The sequence below is a fragment of the Nycticebus coucang genome, chromosome 2 (assembly GCF_027406575.1).
Source record: "Nycticebus coucang isolate mNycCou1 chromosome 2, mNycCou1.pri, whole genome shotgun sequence".
NCBI lineage: Eukaryota > Metazoa > Chordata > Mammalia > Primates > Lorisidae > Nycticebus > Nycticebus coucang.
Genome location: NC_069781.1, coordinates 63,999,982 through 64,020,369, shown reverse-complemented (window position 1 = coordinate 64,020,369; position 20,388 = coordinate 63,999,982). Strand labels below are relative to the sequence as shown.

Sequence of the window (20,388 nt, the reverse complement as noted above, 5' to 3'; positions counted from 1 at the left end):
ATTTTGCATGAAAATAAATGATAAACTTGTTATAAATCAGATTTTCTATTAATACTGATTCCTCATCAATAGTGATATAAATCAATGAGCTCCCTTTTAATTACTACATGTATTATACTTGAAAGGAGCAAAATACCTTTTTTTTTCAAAATACCATTTTAAAAATATTCCACAGTTAAAACTTTTTCATTAACTATCTTCAAAATTACTCTGAATTGGTAGTGTTCAATTACCCCCTTTTAATGGATCTTAAGATACTTGAGAAGAATTAGAAACTTTTGAATTTTAAGATTAATAACCAAAAAAACAAACTGTAAGGGAAAACAGATGCTGTCACCATAATTCTACATTTTTAAGTTAATATATTCTTAATATATTCTTAATCATTTGGTTGAGAGTATAAAGAACAACACGCAGCATATGTAACAGGAAATAATCTGATCTGACTACATAGTATTGGTTCTTTTTCTCACTTGTATAAACAAGAGATTATATTTCCCATAGCTCTTGTGAGATCTGAATGAAGTAATATATATGAAAACTGTAAGTTCCATGGACATGTAAAATATATTACGTAGACTAAGTATTTTTTTTTTTTTTTTTGGCTGGGGCTGGGTTTGAACCCACCACCTCCGGCATATGGGACCAGCGCCCTACTCCTTGAGCCACAGGCACCGCCCTACGTAGACTAAGTATTTTAATCACAAGCAAGTCATCACCAATTGATAGCAACACAAAATAATTATCCAGAAGTTCAAAGTGTTATCATAAAACTTAATAATCAATAATTTTAGTATCATGAAATTCTCATTGCTCCATACCATTTCCATTCTCAAAACTTCCACATTTATAATTAACTACAAAAGAGAAATATTAAAAATACGCGTAGATACACAAGTCATCATCATTGTGTCAAGTTTATTTTAAACAATATTTATATATTTTGTAGAGTTAAATAATTATGAACATATCACTTTAATGCTGCAAATACATAAAGGCCACTCTTTTTTAAAACTTCCATAATTTATCAAATAAGTGAATATTAACAGTACTACTAAAATGTCAAGTATATTAAAAGGAAGGTTATCAAAGCACTATATTCAAAAAGCATTCACAATGATTAAAATCTTTAATTATATAATAAAACAAAAATACTGAAACTTACTTATTATTAATATGCCTGGAATATGTCCTTCTTCATAGTGAGGAAAGAGGACAATTTTGGGAATTATAACAATATTGTACAACCAGACAAAGACAATCAAACCCATACAGCACCAACCATGTGGGTCAACAACAAAGTGAATCCGGAGACCCATTTTGCAGTCCTATTAGTGCCTGCCAATCCGCAAGGAAAGATGATTCTAAGAATAAGGGAAAAAGAAAACAAATTACATAGAAAAAAATATTTCATCAAAGCAAAACTATATTTCTGGCAACTACAAAATGGCATTTCTTGGATTTTCTTTGTATATTTGACTTTTTTTAACAACAAACACTTTGAAAACAAAGAGAAGGTTCTGGATATTCAAATTTCACCATAATCTTCAAATAATTTAATTTCAACTTTTCATTATGAATTGCTGTCAAGAGTATAAATTAGCATTATCTACTGAAATTAAAACAGAAATCTGTCCTTAACCCAGGAATTCTATGTGTAAACCCAAAAGAAATGAGCACACATGTCTACTAAAGTAAGTACAAAAATTTTCAATAGCTTTTATCTTAAGACTAATAATCGTACAAGTCAAAACACTGCTTATCTTGTGGGAGAGAGATGTATAATCACTGGAAAGAGACACGAGAGAGCCTGTGAAGAGCTAGAGATGTTCTCAACCTGGTGGTACTTTGTGGGTATATACAAACATAAACATTCACTGACCCATAGATATAAGATCTGTGCACTTAAATTTTAAACCATGATAAAACATTTTAAAAGTCATTTTGAAAAATTACAATGAAAGGAGAAAATTACAAATTGCTAAAAATATTAAAAACTCATAGAATGAAGTCCAACCAAACATCTCATTGCTTCTAAATCAAGAAAAACTCCACTTAAATGAGGCTTTCTTTTTTACAGTCGAGTATTAAAAATCAGCCAACAAATCTCCTAATGAGATAAAGACTTTTTCTATACTTACAGTAAACAAAAAAAGTGACAAAACATATGATACTTTAGCAGATACAATTTACAAAGCTTAAATAAGAAATTACTTACAAGGTCTATGGGACACCTCTTACATAAAACAAAATGGTATAATAATAAACTAGGATAATGGTTCCCAAATCTGTAAGAAAACCAGAATCACATAGGGAGCTCTTCAAAAATACATATACCCAGATTCTATTCTAGATCTACTAAATAGATTCAGCTTCATAAAGCTCAAAAAACCAATAAAATGCTTTAAAATGCTCTCCAGGTATTGGATATAGCTTCTGGTACCTAAGGACAAAGGCCATGGAATTCCACTAAGACTTTAATATAGCAATGAGTTGACCTTAGTTCAAGAAATAGTCACCAGACCTCCACTATACATTAGTCACTTGCTAAACACTATAGATACTATGGTGAATAAGACGTAGTCTTTGCTTAAAGGAACTGAAAGTGTAAGGGGAAAAAGAATCATAAAAAGGTTTAATATACTATTTTGAAGTTGCACACAAACTTTATGGACACCCTGTATAATATGATAAGTTCCAGATTTGTGAACAACATATTAGCAGGAGCACAGAAGATGCTGACTAGTTAAATTAGGGTTTAAGCAAGAATTAAACCAGTGAGTCTTTCTGATTAATTAGATATTAGGGGTTATAGAGGAAAGAGTCAAGGATGACTCCCAGATTTTCAGCTTATATCCCAGACTACTTCATTCTAAGAATATCATCAGATGAAGAGTTCTCAGGGTTCCATCACTCAGAGGCCTTGCCAGTGTTCTTCAAAGCTACAAAATTACTAAAACAAAGAAAAAGTGAATAAGGAATAATTTTGAATGAATACCCTTTTCTTTCATACCTAGATCTTGAAAATATTCGAACAGCAGAAAAAAAGATAACTGAAGTACAATTCCACCCAACAGTTTAAACCAGACATGGTACAAATTATTGTAGTTCTTGTGTACAAATTCTAAAATAGACAAAGCTCTGAAAAAGTTAAAGTTGAACTTCCTTACCACTTAATTAGAAAAGAAAAGACCAGTCAGTACCATTAAAGTGAGGAAAGTCAGAGAGGATAAAGTATGCTATTTAATTTGCTAGGTATCATTATTTTTAAAATTAGAACTCAAATACAAATGGAAAGCTATCTATATAGCTGAAAAAAGAAATATTCAAAAGAATGTTAATTTTTTACAATCTTGCCAACAATCAAGTGCTAAAAGAAATGACAGAAGGTTGTCTCTCAACATGTTCAATATTATTAATTCTATGTACCTTTTTTCTTTTAATGTTTCAGTTCTATTCAGGACTAAAAACCAGAATGTGAATTCCAATAATTAAATGGGATAGAGTAATTTCATTACTTGGTTCTAAGTTTATTAAACATTGGAAAGAGAAAAGCATACAAGGAGCAAAACAAGTAGCAAAATTATCTAATACTCATTCACTTTTTGCATTTTATTTTATTCTCCCCTCCAGAGAACAGAAGAGATCTCTCACAACAGAAAATACTATATAATGAAAAGTATAGTTTAAAATGTGTCCATTTCTCCTGGATGTAAACATACATGGATGACAAGTTCTAAAAGAAAAAGTATCCCCAAGGAAAAGTGAGCATAGGATAGAAAAATAAAACAGGAAACAAATAAGATGTTCAATATTTGTTCAAATACCTGATAAGTAAAAACTAGTGCCACATAATCCTTTAAATTGGGTTGTAGAGAAGAAACAGTGGTCTTCCAAGAGCTCCAAATCAGATTACAACTGTAAACATGTAACTGGTAGAGTTGCAAGAGCACTCCACTCAGTTAAGTATCTAGCAGGCGTGGCTTAGGGCTGAAGAGAAACTATTACACATCCTGAGCCACAACCAACCTAAACAGGGTCTAGCACTTGTAAAAAGCTAGAGACTCCAGCATATTAATTTGCATATTAAATGGTGAGCTCATAACTCAAACTTTGATGTAATTAGTGGACATACAGGTATTCCAACATTTTTTAAGACTGCTGTCTGGTAACTGAGAGCAGTGACTAATAATGATGTAAATTACTACAGCACAACCTTTTTTAAAGAAATTATAATTCTACTCTGATAAACTAGAAGTAAGTAAATATGTGTTCGAATTATTCTGATGTAACACCATCTCTCCTTTTTTTGTATTTCCAGCCAGCTGTATAACAATATGTACTTTCCTCAAGAAGAATGGTCAAGTCACTATAAAAAGACAGTAACAGAAAACAACTCTATGACACAAAACTGTCACATTGGAATGCAGATTTTAGGAAATCACAAAGTTTAGCTAAAACAATTAATAAGAAATCCAAGCAAACATTTATGTCTAAACTTACAGTTAATCTGACTCTCTACCTAGACAAAGTGGTCGTATTACTGTTCCATGAATATGAAAAATATATTCCATCACACATTCCTCCGGTCTGAAATGTCCCTACCATACTGCTTACTCTATTTACCACGTTTCAACGTCAATTTGAATCTCACTCTCCATATAAAATGTTTCCTGGCACCTCCATTCTCAGTGATTTCTCTTTTTCTTCTAAATATTATTAAAAGGAAAATTATTAGAAGAAAATAATAAGTGGTTTTATAATCTTGGAATGAGAAAAGCTATTATAGCCAAGACCCATAAGCCATTTTGACCACATAAAAAAGCAACATTTCCGAAGCTCAAAACATACCAAAAACAAAGTTAAAAGACAAAGCATCCCTGAAAAAAAATTACAACACATAATTGATAAGAGGCACAAAAGAAAAATGTATAGAGACAATTCACAAAAGTAAAAATACAGTGGCTAATAATTAATTAGGAAAATCTGAAATAACCGGCATGCTTTTTTCATCCACTGTATTAAAAAACTTTGAGAGACAGGTGCTACCCAATGTTGAGAGTGTATGATTCTCATGCACTACTGGTGTGCATGCATATAATCATCTTGGGAAGACAACGGGCTGTATCAAAATACAAAAACCCTTTACTCAGCAGAGTTTTTTTTATTGATACCTACGAAAGTACTCATGAGACCGATTAAGTACATACGAGCACCATCAAAGGTGTACAAGGATATGGCGCTTTTTATAATTACAAAAACATGCCACACCCTAAATGTCCATGTAGAAGGATGAGAATGATCAAATAAATTATATCCACAGAGCAAACTATTTCTAAGCTACTACAATTAAAAAAAAAAAAAAAGGAAGAAAAGGAGGCATATCTAGATCTGTATGTGACTAATCATGACGTATTACTGAGTGAATAAAGCAAGTTACACTGGCAAAATCTACAGGGGCTTGGGGTGGACTTTTAACAGAGGTTTTTCTGGGAGGGGGATATGTGAGGGAACTTTCTATGGTGCCAATAAAGTTCTATCTCTTTAGATATTTTCAGTTTATACAAATTTGTCAAAACTCAGCAAATGTACCCTTAAGACTACACCTACATGTATAGTTAAGTGCATTTTGTGGTATATAAATTTACCATAAGAAAGTTAAACAATATTGAACTCTATCACACACACACACAGTAGTATGTAGGAGAGAAATGTATTGATGCTTGCAATTTACTTTAAAACATCCAAAAAAATAGCAAAATGGACAGAGATAGATGAATATGTAACGAAGTTCAATAAAACGAAGGGGATTCATATGCTATACAGTTATATGTTACACAGTAAAATTCTTTCAATGCTTCTGTTTGAAATTTTTGAAAATCAAATGTTGGGTAAAGTGAGTTTGTATAACATTTTTTGTTAGAAAAAAATATATGTATTATGTGAAAGTAATTTCTGCATACCAACCCAGGTATTAATGGTGGTTATCAATGAGCTAGGGGAAGAAAGTACACATTTTCTTATATGTTTACACGTTCTTCTAAGTTTATAAACAAATGTATACTTCCAAATTTGACTTTCAACAAACCATAAAATAAAGACAGCCTAAGGGACACCAAACTTACAAACAAAATGATCAATTTTAGCCTTTCTTTATCATTATATATTATCCTTATATTAAATGCTTTTAAAATCAGTATTTTTAAAATGCAGTATAAAAAAGGATAAACTGTAAAGCCATATAGGATATATAAGTTAAAAAGGTGTTTCTGAAACTTGTATTATTTATAGATTATTTTTCTCTATGGAAGAAGTCTTAATTAAGAAAACAGGCTTAATTAAAATTTAATATGAAAACTTTATAAACACAAAAGTAACACATTTGCTAATGAATAAGTACTTCCAAACTCCATTCAGAGTGAACTGCCACATGATTCAAAAACAGACTACCATGTAAAATCAAATGCAAACTTACCACTTGCAAATTCACTGAGATGTGCCGTAATTTTTCTGGAACTTGCATTTAGAGGTTTTCTCTTGATTCATTCTTTTTTTAAGAAAAATTACATCCACCAAATGGATCTCTCTTCAATAATAGTTCTCCACAAGAACCTATCAATAGTTTAACAAATAATGATCTCTCACAAAGATAAAAATTATAAACGGATAAACATTCTAACTGAAAATGTCAATTACAAGTTTTAAATTTAGAAGTAATAAAAAATATTCCAACATTTGATTCTGTCCTTTCATATCCCACCCATCTCCCCAGAATCTGATTACCACCATACATGAAAGTTCTCTTTTTTGAAACTACCCAATTTCCATAAAAGCAAATAAGCATTATGTGCCCAGCATTAGAGCTTTATCAAAATTCCTTGACCACAAATCACAAAATGACAACAGATTCTGCACAAATGCTAAACAGAGGAGAGTTTAAAGTACACGGTTTAGTTTAAAATGCTTTAAGAAAAAAAAGTTATCCTCCTATAACAAAACCATTATAGGGCTCTCTGATTGGTGCATTCGACTAGGGTGCCTGGGTTCAAATTTTCAATGACACCAAATGAATCCAGCGGGTTTGCTGGAGTTTCGTTGTCAGAGCAGAGATTCTTGATAAGTATTTGCCAGACTTTGAGATCTCAGAAAAGAGGTGAAAGAGTATATTGCAACCTTGAGGCAAGCAAGTAGGCAAGTGAACTAACAAATTAAACAACAGAAGGTGACCTGGTAAGAATAAGTGATACAAATACTGAAAAAACCCAGTCTCAGAGTGCTCAGTTCAGAACACTGTCACAAGTTCAAACCTCTTATTCATAGGATGTCCCTAAGGACTTCATTGATTTTACGTCTTTGGATGATGAAGGAGATACTGAAAACATAGATTCATGGTTTGAGGAGAAGGCCAATTTGGAAAAAACGCTCCTTGGGAACAATGGAACAGGAGGACCTTTTCAGAGCAAAACTCCTTTGAGAACGTCTAATCTTCAGCAAGCTATTATCACACCTTTGAGACTAGTTAAGAACACTTATTACAAAGAGGCTGAAAAAGAAAATTTCGTGGGACAATCGATTGCATCAAATGCTTGTTATTCCTTGGAAGTTGAGGGATCTGTATCAAGAAAAACTCCAGCCCAGCCACAGAGAAGATCTATTAGGCTCTCTGCTCAGAGAGATTTGGAACAGAAAGGAACAGACCATGTGAAAATGTAAGCCAAGAGATGTGCCACTCCTGTAGTCTTGGACAAAATTCCACCCCCTAAAAAAATGAAAGTTTCTAACAAGAAAAAGAAGCCAGAGGAAGGAAGTAGTGCTCATCAAGATACTTCTGAAAATAAACGAGTCTTCCCCAGAGAAAGACAAGGGCAGACATACAGTGCCCTTTATACTACCTGTAAGGCAGAAGATTCTGAAAAGTACTGAGGAGCAAGACTTGGAGAAGAGAATGAAGATGCAGCAGGTGGTGATGGAGATGCGGAGAAAGAATGAAGAAGTCAAGAAATTTGCTCTTGCAGAAGCAGGGCAACCTGTGAAGAAATCAGTGAGCCAGGTACCCAAATCAACTGACTTCCACTTCCACATAGATGAGCGCATTAAACAACATCCTAAGAACCAACAGGAGTATAAGGAAGTGGACTTCACTTCTGAACTTCAAAAACATCCTTCATTTCCTGACCGATTGACTAAGGGATATACCATTATTAAGGCTTTCAACTTGTCCCAGGGAAAGAAAAGCGCATTTGATGAAACAGCTTCTACTTATGTGCCCCTTGCGCAGCAGGTTGAAGCCTTCCATAAACAAACCCCTAACAGATACCATTTGAGAAGCAAGAAGGATGAGATTAGTCTGTTACCTTCCAAATCTTCTGTGGCCCAGATCTCCAGAGACCCGCAGACTCCTGTACTGCAAACCAAACAGTGCACAAGGCCTGTGGCCTACAAAAGTGCTACAGATCAGGAGGCTGAGGAGCTTGAGGAACTGCAACAATACAAATTCAAAGCGCGAGAACTTGATCCCAGAATTCTTTTTTTTTTTTTTTGCAGCTTTTTCTTTTTGGCTGGGGCTGAGTTTGAACCCACTACCTCTGGTATATGGGGCCAGCACACTACTCCTTGAGCCACAGGCGCCGCCCAGATCCCGGAATTCTTGAAGGTGGGCCCATCTTACCCAAGAAACCACCCACTCAGCCTATTGCTTTGATTTAGAAATTGAGAAAAGAATCCAAGAGCGAGAGTCAAAGAAGAAATCAGACGATGAACACTTTGAATTTCATTCCCGACCTTGCCTTTCTAAGATTTTGGAAGATGTTGTGGGTATTCCTGAAAAGAAGGTACTTCTAATCACTGTCCCCAAGTCACCAGCTTTTGCACTGAAGAACAGAATTGGGATACCCACCAAAGGAGATGAGGAAGAAGACGAACCAGTAGTGGTAAGAGCTCAACCTGTGCCACACTATGGGGTGCCTCTTAAGCCCCAAATCCCAGAGGCAAGAATTGTGGAGTTATGCCCTTTCTCCTCTGATTCTCAAGACAAAGAAAGGAAAAGAAAATAAGAGAACTACAGAAAGGGGAGGTGCCCATGTTCAAGGCACTTCCCTCGCCTTGTTTTGACTCTATTAACCTGCCAGAAAAGAAGGTAAAGAATGTGAGCCAGGTTGAGCCCTTCTGCTTGGAGAACAGCAAAAGAGGTGCTCTGAAGGTGCAGATTTGGAAGCACCAGCCGGAGGAAGAACTGAAACAACACAAAGAAGCAGCTTGTTTCAAGGCTCATTCAAGCACCGACATCTCCCAGGAGCCCTCTGTTCCCAAGAAAGAAAAAAAAATCAGTTACTAAGGGCCTTTCTGGTTCTCTAGTTCAGGAACCTTTTCAGCTAGCTACCGAGAGTTAGAGAAGAGAATGGTTGAGATTGAAGCCCAGAGAGCCCAGCAGTTGGAGGAAGCCAGGCAACGGGAGGAAGAGCAGAAGAAGGAAGAGCTAGCCAGGCTACGGAAAGAACTGGTGCATAAGGCAAATCCAATACGCAAGTACCAGGGTGTGGAGGTAAAGTCAAGTGACCAGCCTTTGACTGTGCCTGTATCTCCCAAGTTCTCCACTCGATTCCACTGCTAAACTCAGCTGTGAGCTGCAGACAGCACCCAGCAACAGACCTGCTCCTGCATCAAACTAGGACCCATCTCTGTCACTGGGAATGGAGAGCACCATTTCTTCAGACTTGTACCTACTGGTGCCTGAGAGAGCATACTTGACAACCATGGACTCCAGTTTTATTCCCAATTGTTTTCTTACATTATTGAGGCTTGATTATTTCCTTTTAGCCTTCAGTTGGCATTTAACATGACTCTTAATTATGACTAGAATTTAAAGTCTTGATGTCAACTCAGTGTAATCTCTCTTGCTTCTTACCCCTTTCCTTTTGTAAAATTTTAATAGAAAATAAAGGTAGTTTAATCCTGAGATAGGGATTAAGTCATTGTTTAAATGAGGAACAATCAATATATCAGATTCTTTCTTCTTTGCTGCACAAAGTGAATTTATAGATAAGGAGCCCTTTGCTATGGAGGGTGGAAAACCTCATTGACTACACCAGTGAGGAAGAAGACTGCACAGACACATGGGGACCCTCCTTGCAGCTATTTGGCAAGCTTTAGGCATATTCTTCTTCCCTTTTTGGTATTGATCATAACAAGGAACAGTGCAGCATACATTTTATTTAAGACCTGGCCTGGAGTAAACATGTTTTGTCTTTCCTTAAAAAAAAAAAAACATTATAGGAGGACTGCTGGAGCACAGGAGTTCGAGACCTACCACAGCAACACAATGATACTGTCTCTACCTCCAAAATTAAAAAATTAGCCAGGTGTCCTAGTATGCAAGCATAGTCCCAGTAACTCGGGAGGCTGAGGCAGGAGGACTGCTTGATCAAGTGAGCGAAGACCATTCCACTGCACTTCAGTCTGGGCTACAATGTGAGACAGTGGAGGGGAAAGAAAGGGAGGGAGAAAAAGAAGGAGAGAGAGGTTCTGTCCTCAATGGAGACAGACTAGTAAACAGACAGGAGAGGGCAACGATACTGGTTCATGAAATTGCATGCAAATTGGTTCGTACACATTGCAAAACGTATTTTATGGTAAATTGTTCTGAAAAGATTCCTGGAGACAGTGAATCCTGTGAGTTAGCTACAGGAACAATGGAGGCTCTTCTGATCATGAGAGCAGAATAAGTAAAGATATAAAAGTAGGCGGAGAAAATCTGAGTAAACAAATATCTGGGATCATCTGAATGGGGTAAAATGTACAACCTTCAACCACGACTTACTCTAAGAAATAAATTTTATAACATTAGTAGTACCACAGAAATATATAAGTAACTACACTCTTATTACATGTGGCACACACTGATACTGCTATTCTACTTCCCCCCACCCCCCAGGAAATGGAGTCTCAGTATGTTGCCCAGGTTGGAGTGCAGAGATTATTTACAGGCAGAATCACTAAGCCTCACCTTCCTGGGTTCAAGCAATCCTGCTGCTCTAGTCTCCTAAGTAGCTGGGACTACAGGTATGTCACACTACCACACTTGGCTTATTTTACCTTTATAAGAATATGTGTATAATGCTGGTTCCATGACCCACAGGTACAGAGTCATCCTCAGATTGAACAACACTATTAAACTATGCCAGTGAGTTTCGACTTAACAGAGAACATAGTAGAAAACCACTGAAGGATTTTGGGCAGTAAAATACCACCATCAAATTTGCATTTGGGGAAGAACAGCAACAATCTGAAGGCTGGATTTGGGTGAATGGATATAGCACTGAGACTAACTAAATGCAACAAGGCAGGCTAACTGTTGCCCAGGTGAGAAACAATTAAAGCATATGGGGTAAGCACCCCCAAAACTGTAGCTTATATGAGGAATAGGGTATGTATATGTGTCTTCAGTGACACTTAAGACAGGAAGCATGCTGAAAAAGAGCAGCTCTAGAAGAACTTAATGAGTAAAACTGATAGGACTTAAGTGATCAATTGGAGAAAAGAGCAAATCCTAGATGGCTCCCAAGTTTCTTGCTTAGGGATGGTGACGGGTGGCACCATTCTCCAAGACAGAAGCAAAGGCAAGTTACAAGGCTGTGAAGCTTGTTGCTTACCACAGCAACAACAAGCTATTACATATGAGGATGTGAAAAATACATCGAAATCATTGTTGTTGCATTTCTATTCCTTTTATATATTTATGGGGAAAAGAAGGAAGCAAGGAAGGAAGGGTGGGAGGGAGGGGAAAGAAGGAAAGAAAGGAAGAAACCCTCCATTTTCTCCCACAGTTAATTTTTCTATGGTCCATAATTGTTAGATTGCCAAATGTAATTTGTTTCTACTCTAACTTTTTAAACTAATTTGAAGTAGCCTCTTTGGCTACATCTTTGCTTCTTAGAGAGAAAACATGAAATGACAAAGTTAAGAAGCAGCTACTCCAAAGGCAAATGAATGGACTGTTCTTCCAGAAAGAAAAAATGCAAACAGAATTAAATTTGGTAAAACAAAATGTTTTGAAACATGGCCAAAGTCAATAATGCTGCTAAGGCTATGATTCTAGGGTGGCTTCCTAATGTTTCAGCAAACCAGTAGTTTCTGTCAGTAATATTATTAGGTAATAGCACAAGCTGATCATCTGTGAGTCAAATTTCAGTCAGTCATTGGCTTAAAATCAAGAAAAATCCTACTTTACATTTACAGTTATTAGAGCTACACTGCAGACACAGCATCTGAAATGAGATTAACATTCCGATGCTAGATCAACACCACCACCTCTGTGAAACCAAATCTCATGATGTGGTATAAAAAAATGCTAGGCCTAAAATTCCAAAAGAAAAAAAAAAATGGAATAACAACAACAACAAAAAAAAAATCCCAAAGTTTCAGAACTATAAAATGTCATTGAATATTTCTAACATTGCTATGTCTGAAAGAATACAATCAACAATTTACAGTGAAAGTTTTCAAACACACACAAAATATTTTTTCCACAGTGCCAAGAAAAAATGGTTAACATATCAGACGAATAAATGAAATTCGAAACATATTAATCACAACCAAAAGTGAATTTAGAAAACAGTTATAGCCATATACCTTTAAACAAATTTATAAAGCTATTTGACTCTGATTTTATCTACTCTGAAAATGAGCCAAGTGTCATAGTTAAATAACTACTTAAAATACCAAGCTCTTGCTAACTCCAATAATCAGTGGATTAATTCAATTTTTTAAATGTCACAGATACTTTATCATCAACAGTTATAGATCTTGTACAGATGTTAAAAGTAGAGCACCATGTTCAAATGAAGACACAGATTCTCACTTCTCAAGCTTTAGTTTCTTTTCAGCTTCAGTTTGACCATTTGTAAAATGGGGATAAATGGTCACTTACAATGTTAAGTTAAACGAGAATTTGCTTAAATGAGAATTTGCCTGGTAAAGAAGTAGTACCTGCAAAATGGTAACTTTACAGGGGAGGGGAAGAAACTCCAGAATGAAACAATCTTTCTGGGCCCCCATCATTAAAAGTAGTGATACAATTTAACAATACCCTAGCTATCTACTTTCTCTAACAATAAAGTCTGTAAACTACAGGTCAGAAAAAAACTCACATTTTACAGTATCTTACTACCAGCATGTAAGGAAGTTGTATTTCCACGTGTTGACGTAAGGTCTTTTCAACCAGAAAACCAAAAATAGAGACTTGATCTAAAATAGTGGAGCTGAACTAAAGCCCCAAAACAATCTCCTTCAGAAGACCAAGTCAGCTAAGGAATGAAGGGTGGAAAAATCAGCTCTTGATTTCAGAAGCTATGAAGACTATATGATTAAAGCAGGGGTTTCTGAAACAATTGGTGAGTTCTATAGGAAGACTTTGTGAAAACGTCGGTGGGCAAAATATCAAAGCATAACATACTTGCACCAGCAATGGTCTCAAGAACCTTCCACTCCACAAAACAAGTCTTTAAGTATACTACTACATTCTGGGCAAAACTAACATAAGCTATTGCTCTTCACATAAACATGCTCTTCTACAAACCTGTCTCATGAGTGAAAATAAACATAAATATGTCTATTAACAATTAATACTGCACTATAGTAACACTACCAGAATATTCCGACAAAAAGTAGAAATAAAAGTGTGAGTAATATGAATTAATGACCACTAAACATTGTTTCAGTCGATACCAAATTCTATGTGGGAATTTTCATTTGGCTGGGTTAGGAGTGTGTAAGACCGGACAGAAAAGGCAAGATTAAATGTAGGGTAAGAACAGGCAGCAACAGATAAACTTTGCTCCAAAAAACGGCATGAGCAAGACCTCCAGATACAGTAAAAACCAGCCATGGAAGCCTGGGCTTTTCCTGGATGTGAATCAGGCATGTTCTTCCAAAAGGGAAGGGTGGCAGCTACTTCTCTTCCGTACCCACTTACATCAAGAAAAATTGGGATGAAACAGGGAATACTAAATCAGATTTCATTCACACCAAGCTTTACCAAGAAGTTTGTTTTGATACAGGGTCATGCTCTTTCACCTGTGGTTAGAATGGGTGTGGTGGCACCATCCTAGCTCACTGCAACCTCAAACTCCTGGACTCAAGAGACTCTCCTGCCTCAGCCTCCCAAGTAGCTAGGATTACCAAAAAGGCATGATTTAAGAATATTAACACTGTAAGAAAAATCTCTCCTCACCTGCTTATTGAGGCTGAAAATCCTGCAATAGTTGAAAAAGTTATTCATTCCATAATTATGAATAATAAAAGGCTTAAAATCAAAGGCCTGGTTTTAATCACACAAATAGATTAAGTTAGAATTAAAATAAAATTAAACAGTGAATGATACAGTACTAATTTTTACCTAACCTGCCCTTTTAGGGAAGGGGTAACACAGAGGTGAAGAGAACAGATAGCTACTTGGTTTCTGAAATGGGAAAGAGAGTTAATCTACCCTGAGAGAAATAGCACAGAGGGCAAGTAGTCCTGAAAAGCAGAAGGTAAACTTTGAAAATGTCAGATTAGTCCCAACGTAGATGGAAAGTAAATAAACTACCATCACACGAAGGTATATTTGATCAGGTAGCTATCAATGAGCACAGTGCTGCTTCAACTGTGAAAATGTACTTTTTAAACAAGGTTGACTCAATTTATCAGGGATTCTTAACAAACAAATCACAATTGTAACAATAAAAGACTCTTCCTATTTATTCTTGTTTTTCACCTATGTTTTTATTGATTCAAAGTACATTAGACATTTTCAACTTTAATACAAGTCACTTATGCACTGATTATTTACTAAATGCTAACCTGCCTTTTATTTCTAATGCATTTGAAAAGTGGAATCTGAGCCCTAATAGTTTACTAAGATGATATAAAATGTATACATTCCTTAATATAAAAGTATAAACAGAGAGAACAAATTCTTGGCAATGAAAACAGCTTTTCCCCTAACTTCCCTGTCATGCCTACTGATATTGATACTGCCACTGTGTAACCTCCAATGCTGAAAAGGTTTTCAGTGACGCATACTCAATTACAATTCCAGGAAAAAGTTCCAAGGTTGACATTTCTAAAGCTCTCCATTTATTCACTACACCATGGCATTATTTTATTCACACTCTTTCCCACAAGTTCTGAATCCGTCCCCATGAATTAAAAAAATGAGGCATTAGACAAATAAGTAAAAATTGTATGATTCACTCTTTACTAGTTCTTATAGAACCTACTGGCACATACTAGAACCTACCTGAGCTGATGGTTATGTGTATGCATTTTCAAAGGCTTACATTTCTTTTATTAAACAAAGTATCCCAGAGATAGGTCCTGTGACACATTTCTCAGCATTTTCTTTCAAATATGTTCTATTTCATTTATTCCAACTACAGTTTCTCAAGTATGTTAGGCTCAACAGATATCGCCATACTTTGAAGAGACCTAATATATAATTCTATTGTTTTATAACCAAAGTAATGTACTAGAATTGTACTAGACCAAAACAATTATACAATTTGTACTCATATTTTGATATAACTTTGCTAATAGTCTATGAGGTAAATGTTTTAAACCTACATGTTAAAGGGTCTTAAATTATTTACAAACATGGCATTTGCCAAGTAAACACAGAAAGCTGAATTAGTCCTTAAAACAGTGGTTCTCAACCTGTGAGTCATGACACACAGGAACCGTATTAAAGGGTCGCTGCATTAGGAAGGTTGAGAACCACTGCTTTGAAAGAATTTAGTCTGACTCCCTACTTGTTAAGGTGAGAAAACAACATGGGTCCCTGACCAACCTGGGAACCTAGTGCTGAATAGGAACAGAAATGAGACCAGAATCTAGGTTTTCTTTCCTTAACACTAAATCTCATTGGTTCTTTCTTTCCAATTGATTTCTCACCCCAACTTTTCTTTAAAAACCCTTTCACGTGGGTGGCACCTGTGGCTCAGTGGGTAGGGCGCCAGCCCCATATACAGAGGGTGACAGGTTCAGACCCGGTCTCAGCCAAACTGCAACAAAAAATAGCCAGATGTTGTGGCGAACCCCTTTAGTCCCAGCTACTGGGGAGGCTGAGGCAAAAGAATCGCCTAAACCCAAGAGCTGGAGTTTGCTGTGAGCTGAGAAGCCATAGCACTTTACTGAGGGCAATAAAGTGAGACTCTGTTTCTACCAAAAAAAAAAAAAAACCTTTTCATGTATATAAGCACAACTAAGGCAAAACTGAGAACTTCTCTGAATTTTACCTTTAAAACAAGTAAAATTTAAAGAGTTGGAAGAATTTAATGAGATATTTCACCAAAACCCTTTTAATCCAGCAATGGCACATACTAAGCAGCAATCAAACGGCAACTATTACTATTAGTCTTATTTTTACCACAAGAAATGCAGTATTTTAAAGTGCACATATTAGCAGAGTAGTCCAAATACCCATTTGACACATCTTTTTAACTTGCACTTAATTATCCTTATTTTGGATTGTAAATTTACACTACAATTTATGACCCACCCACAATGACCTTGATCTTTCATCCTCTTGTACTTTTATGAACTGCTGTATTGAAATATTTTCAAGTAATAATTGGTTGGGTCCTCTTAGCCCTGGAGATACAGGCATCCTCTACTGACTCACAAAGGATCTTAAAATGTGACCCAAATATAACTTGAGAAAGGCCACAGCGAATGGGTAACAAGTGCTAAGTGCTGCCATACACAAGGCATTTTCTCCAAACCATCCTTGGATCCCAGGGAGGGGAGTGAGAAGGTCAACAAAGGTGCAAACTATTTCGCCTCCGGCTAGTCCTCTGCAGCCTCACACCAGAGGTCTGGGAATGAATGAAAGGCTGTGAAATAACATAGAGAAACATGGTATCCCGTCCCAGCTCTCTGAACAGGGTTGCAGAGAGGGGAAACTGTAGTTTACAGGCGAAAAACTCAAAGCACAGATTATTTTTGTTTTTAACTACCCCAAATCATCTCGACTACAGCAGGAACCTACCCACCATCACTTAAGGGACAGACACTTGGCAGGTGGCTACAGCTCTGGCAGAAAAGGCCCTAAGAAAGACTAGGCCTGGGAAGAGGAGGGGACCAAGAAGCCCCGGGTTCCGAACCCGGTCGATGGCAGGAGCGGGGAGGGGGCAGGGAGGCCCCCGGGGGGGCGGGGGAACAGCGGGCGGAGCCCTGGGGCGGGGCGGGGCCCGGGCAGCCGGGGGGCGGCCGCTTTGCCCCCGCGCCTGCACACACTCACCGCGGCCGGTGGCTCGTCTCTTGCCGTGGCTGTTCTCGCGACCGCCAGCGGCTCTTTCCCTTCCTCCTCCTCCTCCCGCGTTGCCGCCGCCGCCGCCCAGGCCGGGCCGCGCTCCCCTTCCGCTTCCGGGCACCTGAGCGCCCGGCCCGACAGAGTGGGTGTCCGCGAGCCGGCGTGCCCGCGCGGGGAGGGATCGGGGCCGCCGCCACGGTCTTCGCTGGGCGCCCGGGAGCCGCGATGGGAGCCGCCGAGGGCCGAAAGACCAGAAATCGCGCCTCGGCCCCCCGCCGCGCGTCCAGTGGGATGGCGGGCACCAGAACGGTTGCGCCTGGGCGCCTCTGCCCTCCCCTGCTCGCCCTTCCCAGTTCTGCCCAGGCTGTCCTTCTCATTGTCCCTCCGCCCTCACCATGACCCTCTCTGGAGAGGCGGGAGAAGGGCCTTGTATTTAAGGATTGCATGAAACCTCCTTCCTTCAAGGTGTGCAGCCAGCAGGCCTCTCCCCTGTAAGGACTTCTGGGTGTCCCAAGGTACTTGCTTCAAAGTGCGGTCTGCAGCATCAGCATCCTCTGGGAACTTGTTAGAAATGCACAATCTCAGGCCTGATAAATCAGTATGTGCACTTTAACAAGCTCTCCAGGTGATTCCTACGGGTGCACCTAAAACATTGAAAAACACTGCACTCTAGTGTGTCGTCTCGTCTTATCCACTTCTGACCCTCTAAATGCGATGCCCCAGCCATCCAAGATCTTCCCTGTTGCTGTTGGCAACCTAAATCTATACCCAAAGGAATTTAGAATTCTGAGACCTCCAAATGTTACCATCTTGCCCGTTCCTTGCAAGCTAGGAAAAATAAATTGACTCAACAACGCAAGTAATCTGCTTCCCAATCTAATTTGGTAGCTTCACTATGCACCAGAGATACACTAAAACCCTTTCCACCTCACCCCAGCTGAAAGGTACTTTGGGAGATTAACCTGTAGTGATGTGGCGCTAGATCTTTGTACCTACAGGAGGAAATAGGTGTGGATGGAAAAAATATTATTTGTGGTTTAAAATCTGTACTCCTTATAAGATGAAACTGAAAGCCCTTCACTAAGGGGTCTCTCCCTACAGCTCCAGTCTTAGCTCCAACTAACTTAGTTCATTTCCCCATCCTAGAATGCTCTTCCCTCCGATGATCTTAATCCTGTCTGAATTTGAAAGTCGGTTAAAATCTGCAAACCCAGAGTTCTTCGCTCACCACTGCACTTATATAGCTCACATTGTGACTTGTTGTGGACCCTTATGTTACCATGTAAGGATTTTACAATGTGTTATGTCCTGTGTTCTGAACTCATTACAAACATCTTGAGGCCGTAAAGACTTCTTTCAATTCGTAAGTGTCAAAGTGGGGCTCCCAAGGTAGTGCTCTCGGTGTCACCTAGCCCCACCCCAGAATTACTGTTAGAAACATTGGAGATGGAACCCAGCAATCCGTGTTCTAAGCTTTCCAGGTAATTCTATTTGTCTCACATCCCAAAGGAACCCAATCATAGGGAATGATTTGCCTATATGCAGGTTTTATTGGCTTTCAGGTTAACAAATAAGTTCCCCCATTCAGGGTGGCACCTGTGGCTCAAGGAGTAGGGCGCCGGCCCCATATACCAGAGATGGCTGTTTCAAACCCAGCCCCGGCCAAAAACTGCAAAAAAAAAAAGTTCCCCCATTCATACATAGCTAGGTTGGAAGGCTGGTCATAACTGCTTTTGGAAGAATTATCTTAAATTTTCATAATACTATGTACATTTGATGTATTAGGATTTTTGTAACTTGGTTTGTTTGAAAAGGAGAAAATAAAGGGTCACTTTGAAATAAGAAGAAACATGTGGATTCCCCCCATATAGCTACCTGAATTGCATATTATTTTGCTCTCCAAATACCCCATTAGAGGGAAAAATTTGTGTCAAATGATTTCAAAAATGCCAAAATGAAAATTGGTTGACACGCCCATGAATGCACGTGACAATTGGAAGTGTGCAGATTTTTCAATCTCTTTTTTTTGAGATTGAGTTAATCTGTCTCGTATCAACCAAATTAATTCCACAGAGAATTTTCTAGAAAAGGCATGGAAGGAGATAAGTGGCAAGAAAAAAAATTCTCAAAATCCAGAGCCTTCTTAGCATGGGCAGTTAAGAAGTATAATCAAAGCCCTGTCTATCCCTGACTTTGAAGGTCAAGTTGTCTAGTACTATACCATTCATGTTAAGCATCGATTGCAGTGTATTGTAACCCATAAATTCAGTCACCTGTGTCACAATGAGGGCGTAGGGGAGATGTGGCATTAGGTAATCTTTATGAAGAGCTTTTCTGTTTACTGCAAGGATGGAAATATAATAAGATATGTGTCACACACTATTTTTTTCTCTCCAGAATTCTAGTCTACTTCATGGGGGCCTGTGACAAACTAAACCATGATTATTAATCAAACTAATATTTATCTGGGAATAGAAAAAGTAGACAAGGACAAGTAGCATGCCTCCACAGCCGACTTAACTTTCAACAAAAGCAGTTGGGGCATTTATGTGGATAAACTCAGCCAACTACTGTGACTAGGGAGGACTGAATTTGACTGCAATTTCCAAAAGTCAGTGCAGTCCAGAGTTTAATCAGCACTGGCTAATAGCCCTTGGCAGCTTTGGGTGGATGGCGTTCTCCACCTGCCCAGCTGGGTACCATGCCCTAAGCACCCACATTTGATGCACATTCATAATTTCTTGGTTGCTTAGAGTCATTCCCCCATCTGTTTGAATGGCAGAGTGCCCATTTCACAAGTCGAATATTCAAAAAGTTATTCTTAACCTCTTTGGGCTTACACATCTCTTTGAGCATTTGATGAAAGTTATGGACCCTCTCCACAGCAAAGTGTGTACACAAACACAAATATGTATATAAACATGTACACATATGTTTGTATATAAAGTTGCGCAGGCTGCCCTGTCTTCTCACACCTCCAGAGTATCACAATGTGGCCATGACTTACAGAATAAGAACTTTCCCTATGATATAAAGTGTAAGTAAAGAAAACTATATTTTCTTTAATCGAGGAAAACTCTAAAAAACTGCTGTGTGCTTAG

General features: G+C 37.9%; 1 protein-coding gene and 1 pseudogene across 1 annotated transcript in view; one reads left to right on the top strand and one right to left on the bottom strand.

Annotated features, from left to right (window-relative positions):
- The window catches only part of ZDHHC21 (zinc finger DHHC-type palmitoyltransferase 21), a 76,166-nt gene extending 58,735 nt beyond the window's left edge, over positions 1-17,431 (bottom strand). The window contains exons 1-3 of the mRNA XM_053572578.1: positions 17,276-17,431; positions 6,476-6,612; positions 1,166-1,364 (exon numbers count right to left, since the gene is read on the bottom strand). Coding sequence (XP_053428553.1) covers positions 1,166-1,319 — 154 coding nt within the window. The 5' untranslated portion in view covers positions 1,320-1,364; positions 6,476-6,612; positions 17,276-17,431. The remainder of the gene's footprint in view (positions 1-1,165; positions 1,365-6,475; positions 6,613-17,275) is intronic.
- Positions 7,323-9,623, top strand: LOC128572573 (targeting protein for Xklp2-like; annotated as a pseudogene).
- Positions 17,432-20,388: the final 2,957 nt, after the last annotated feature.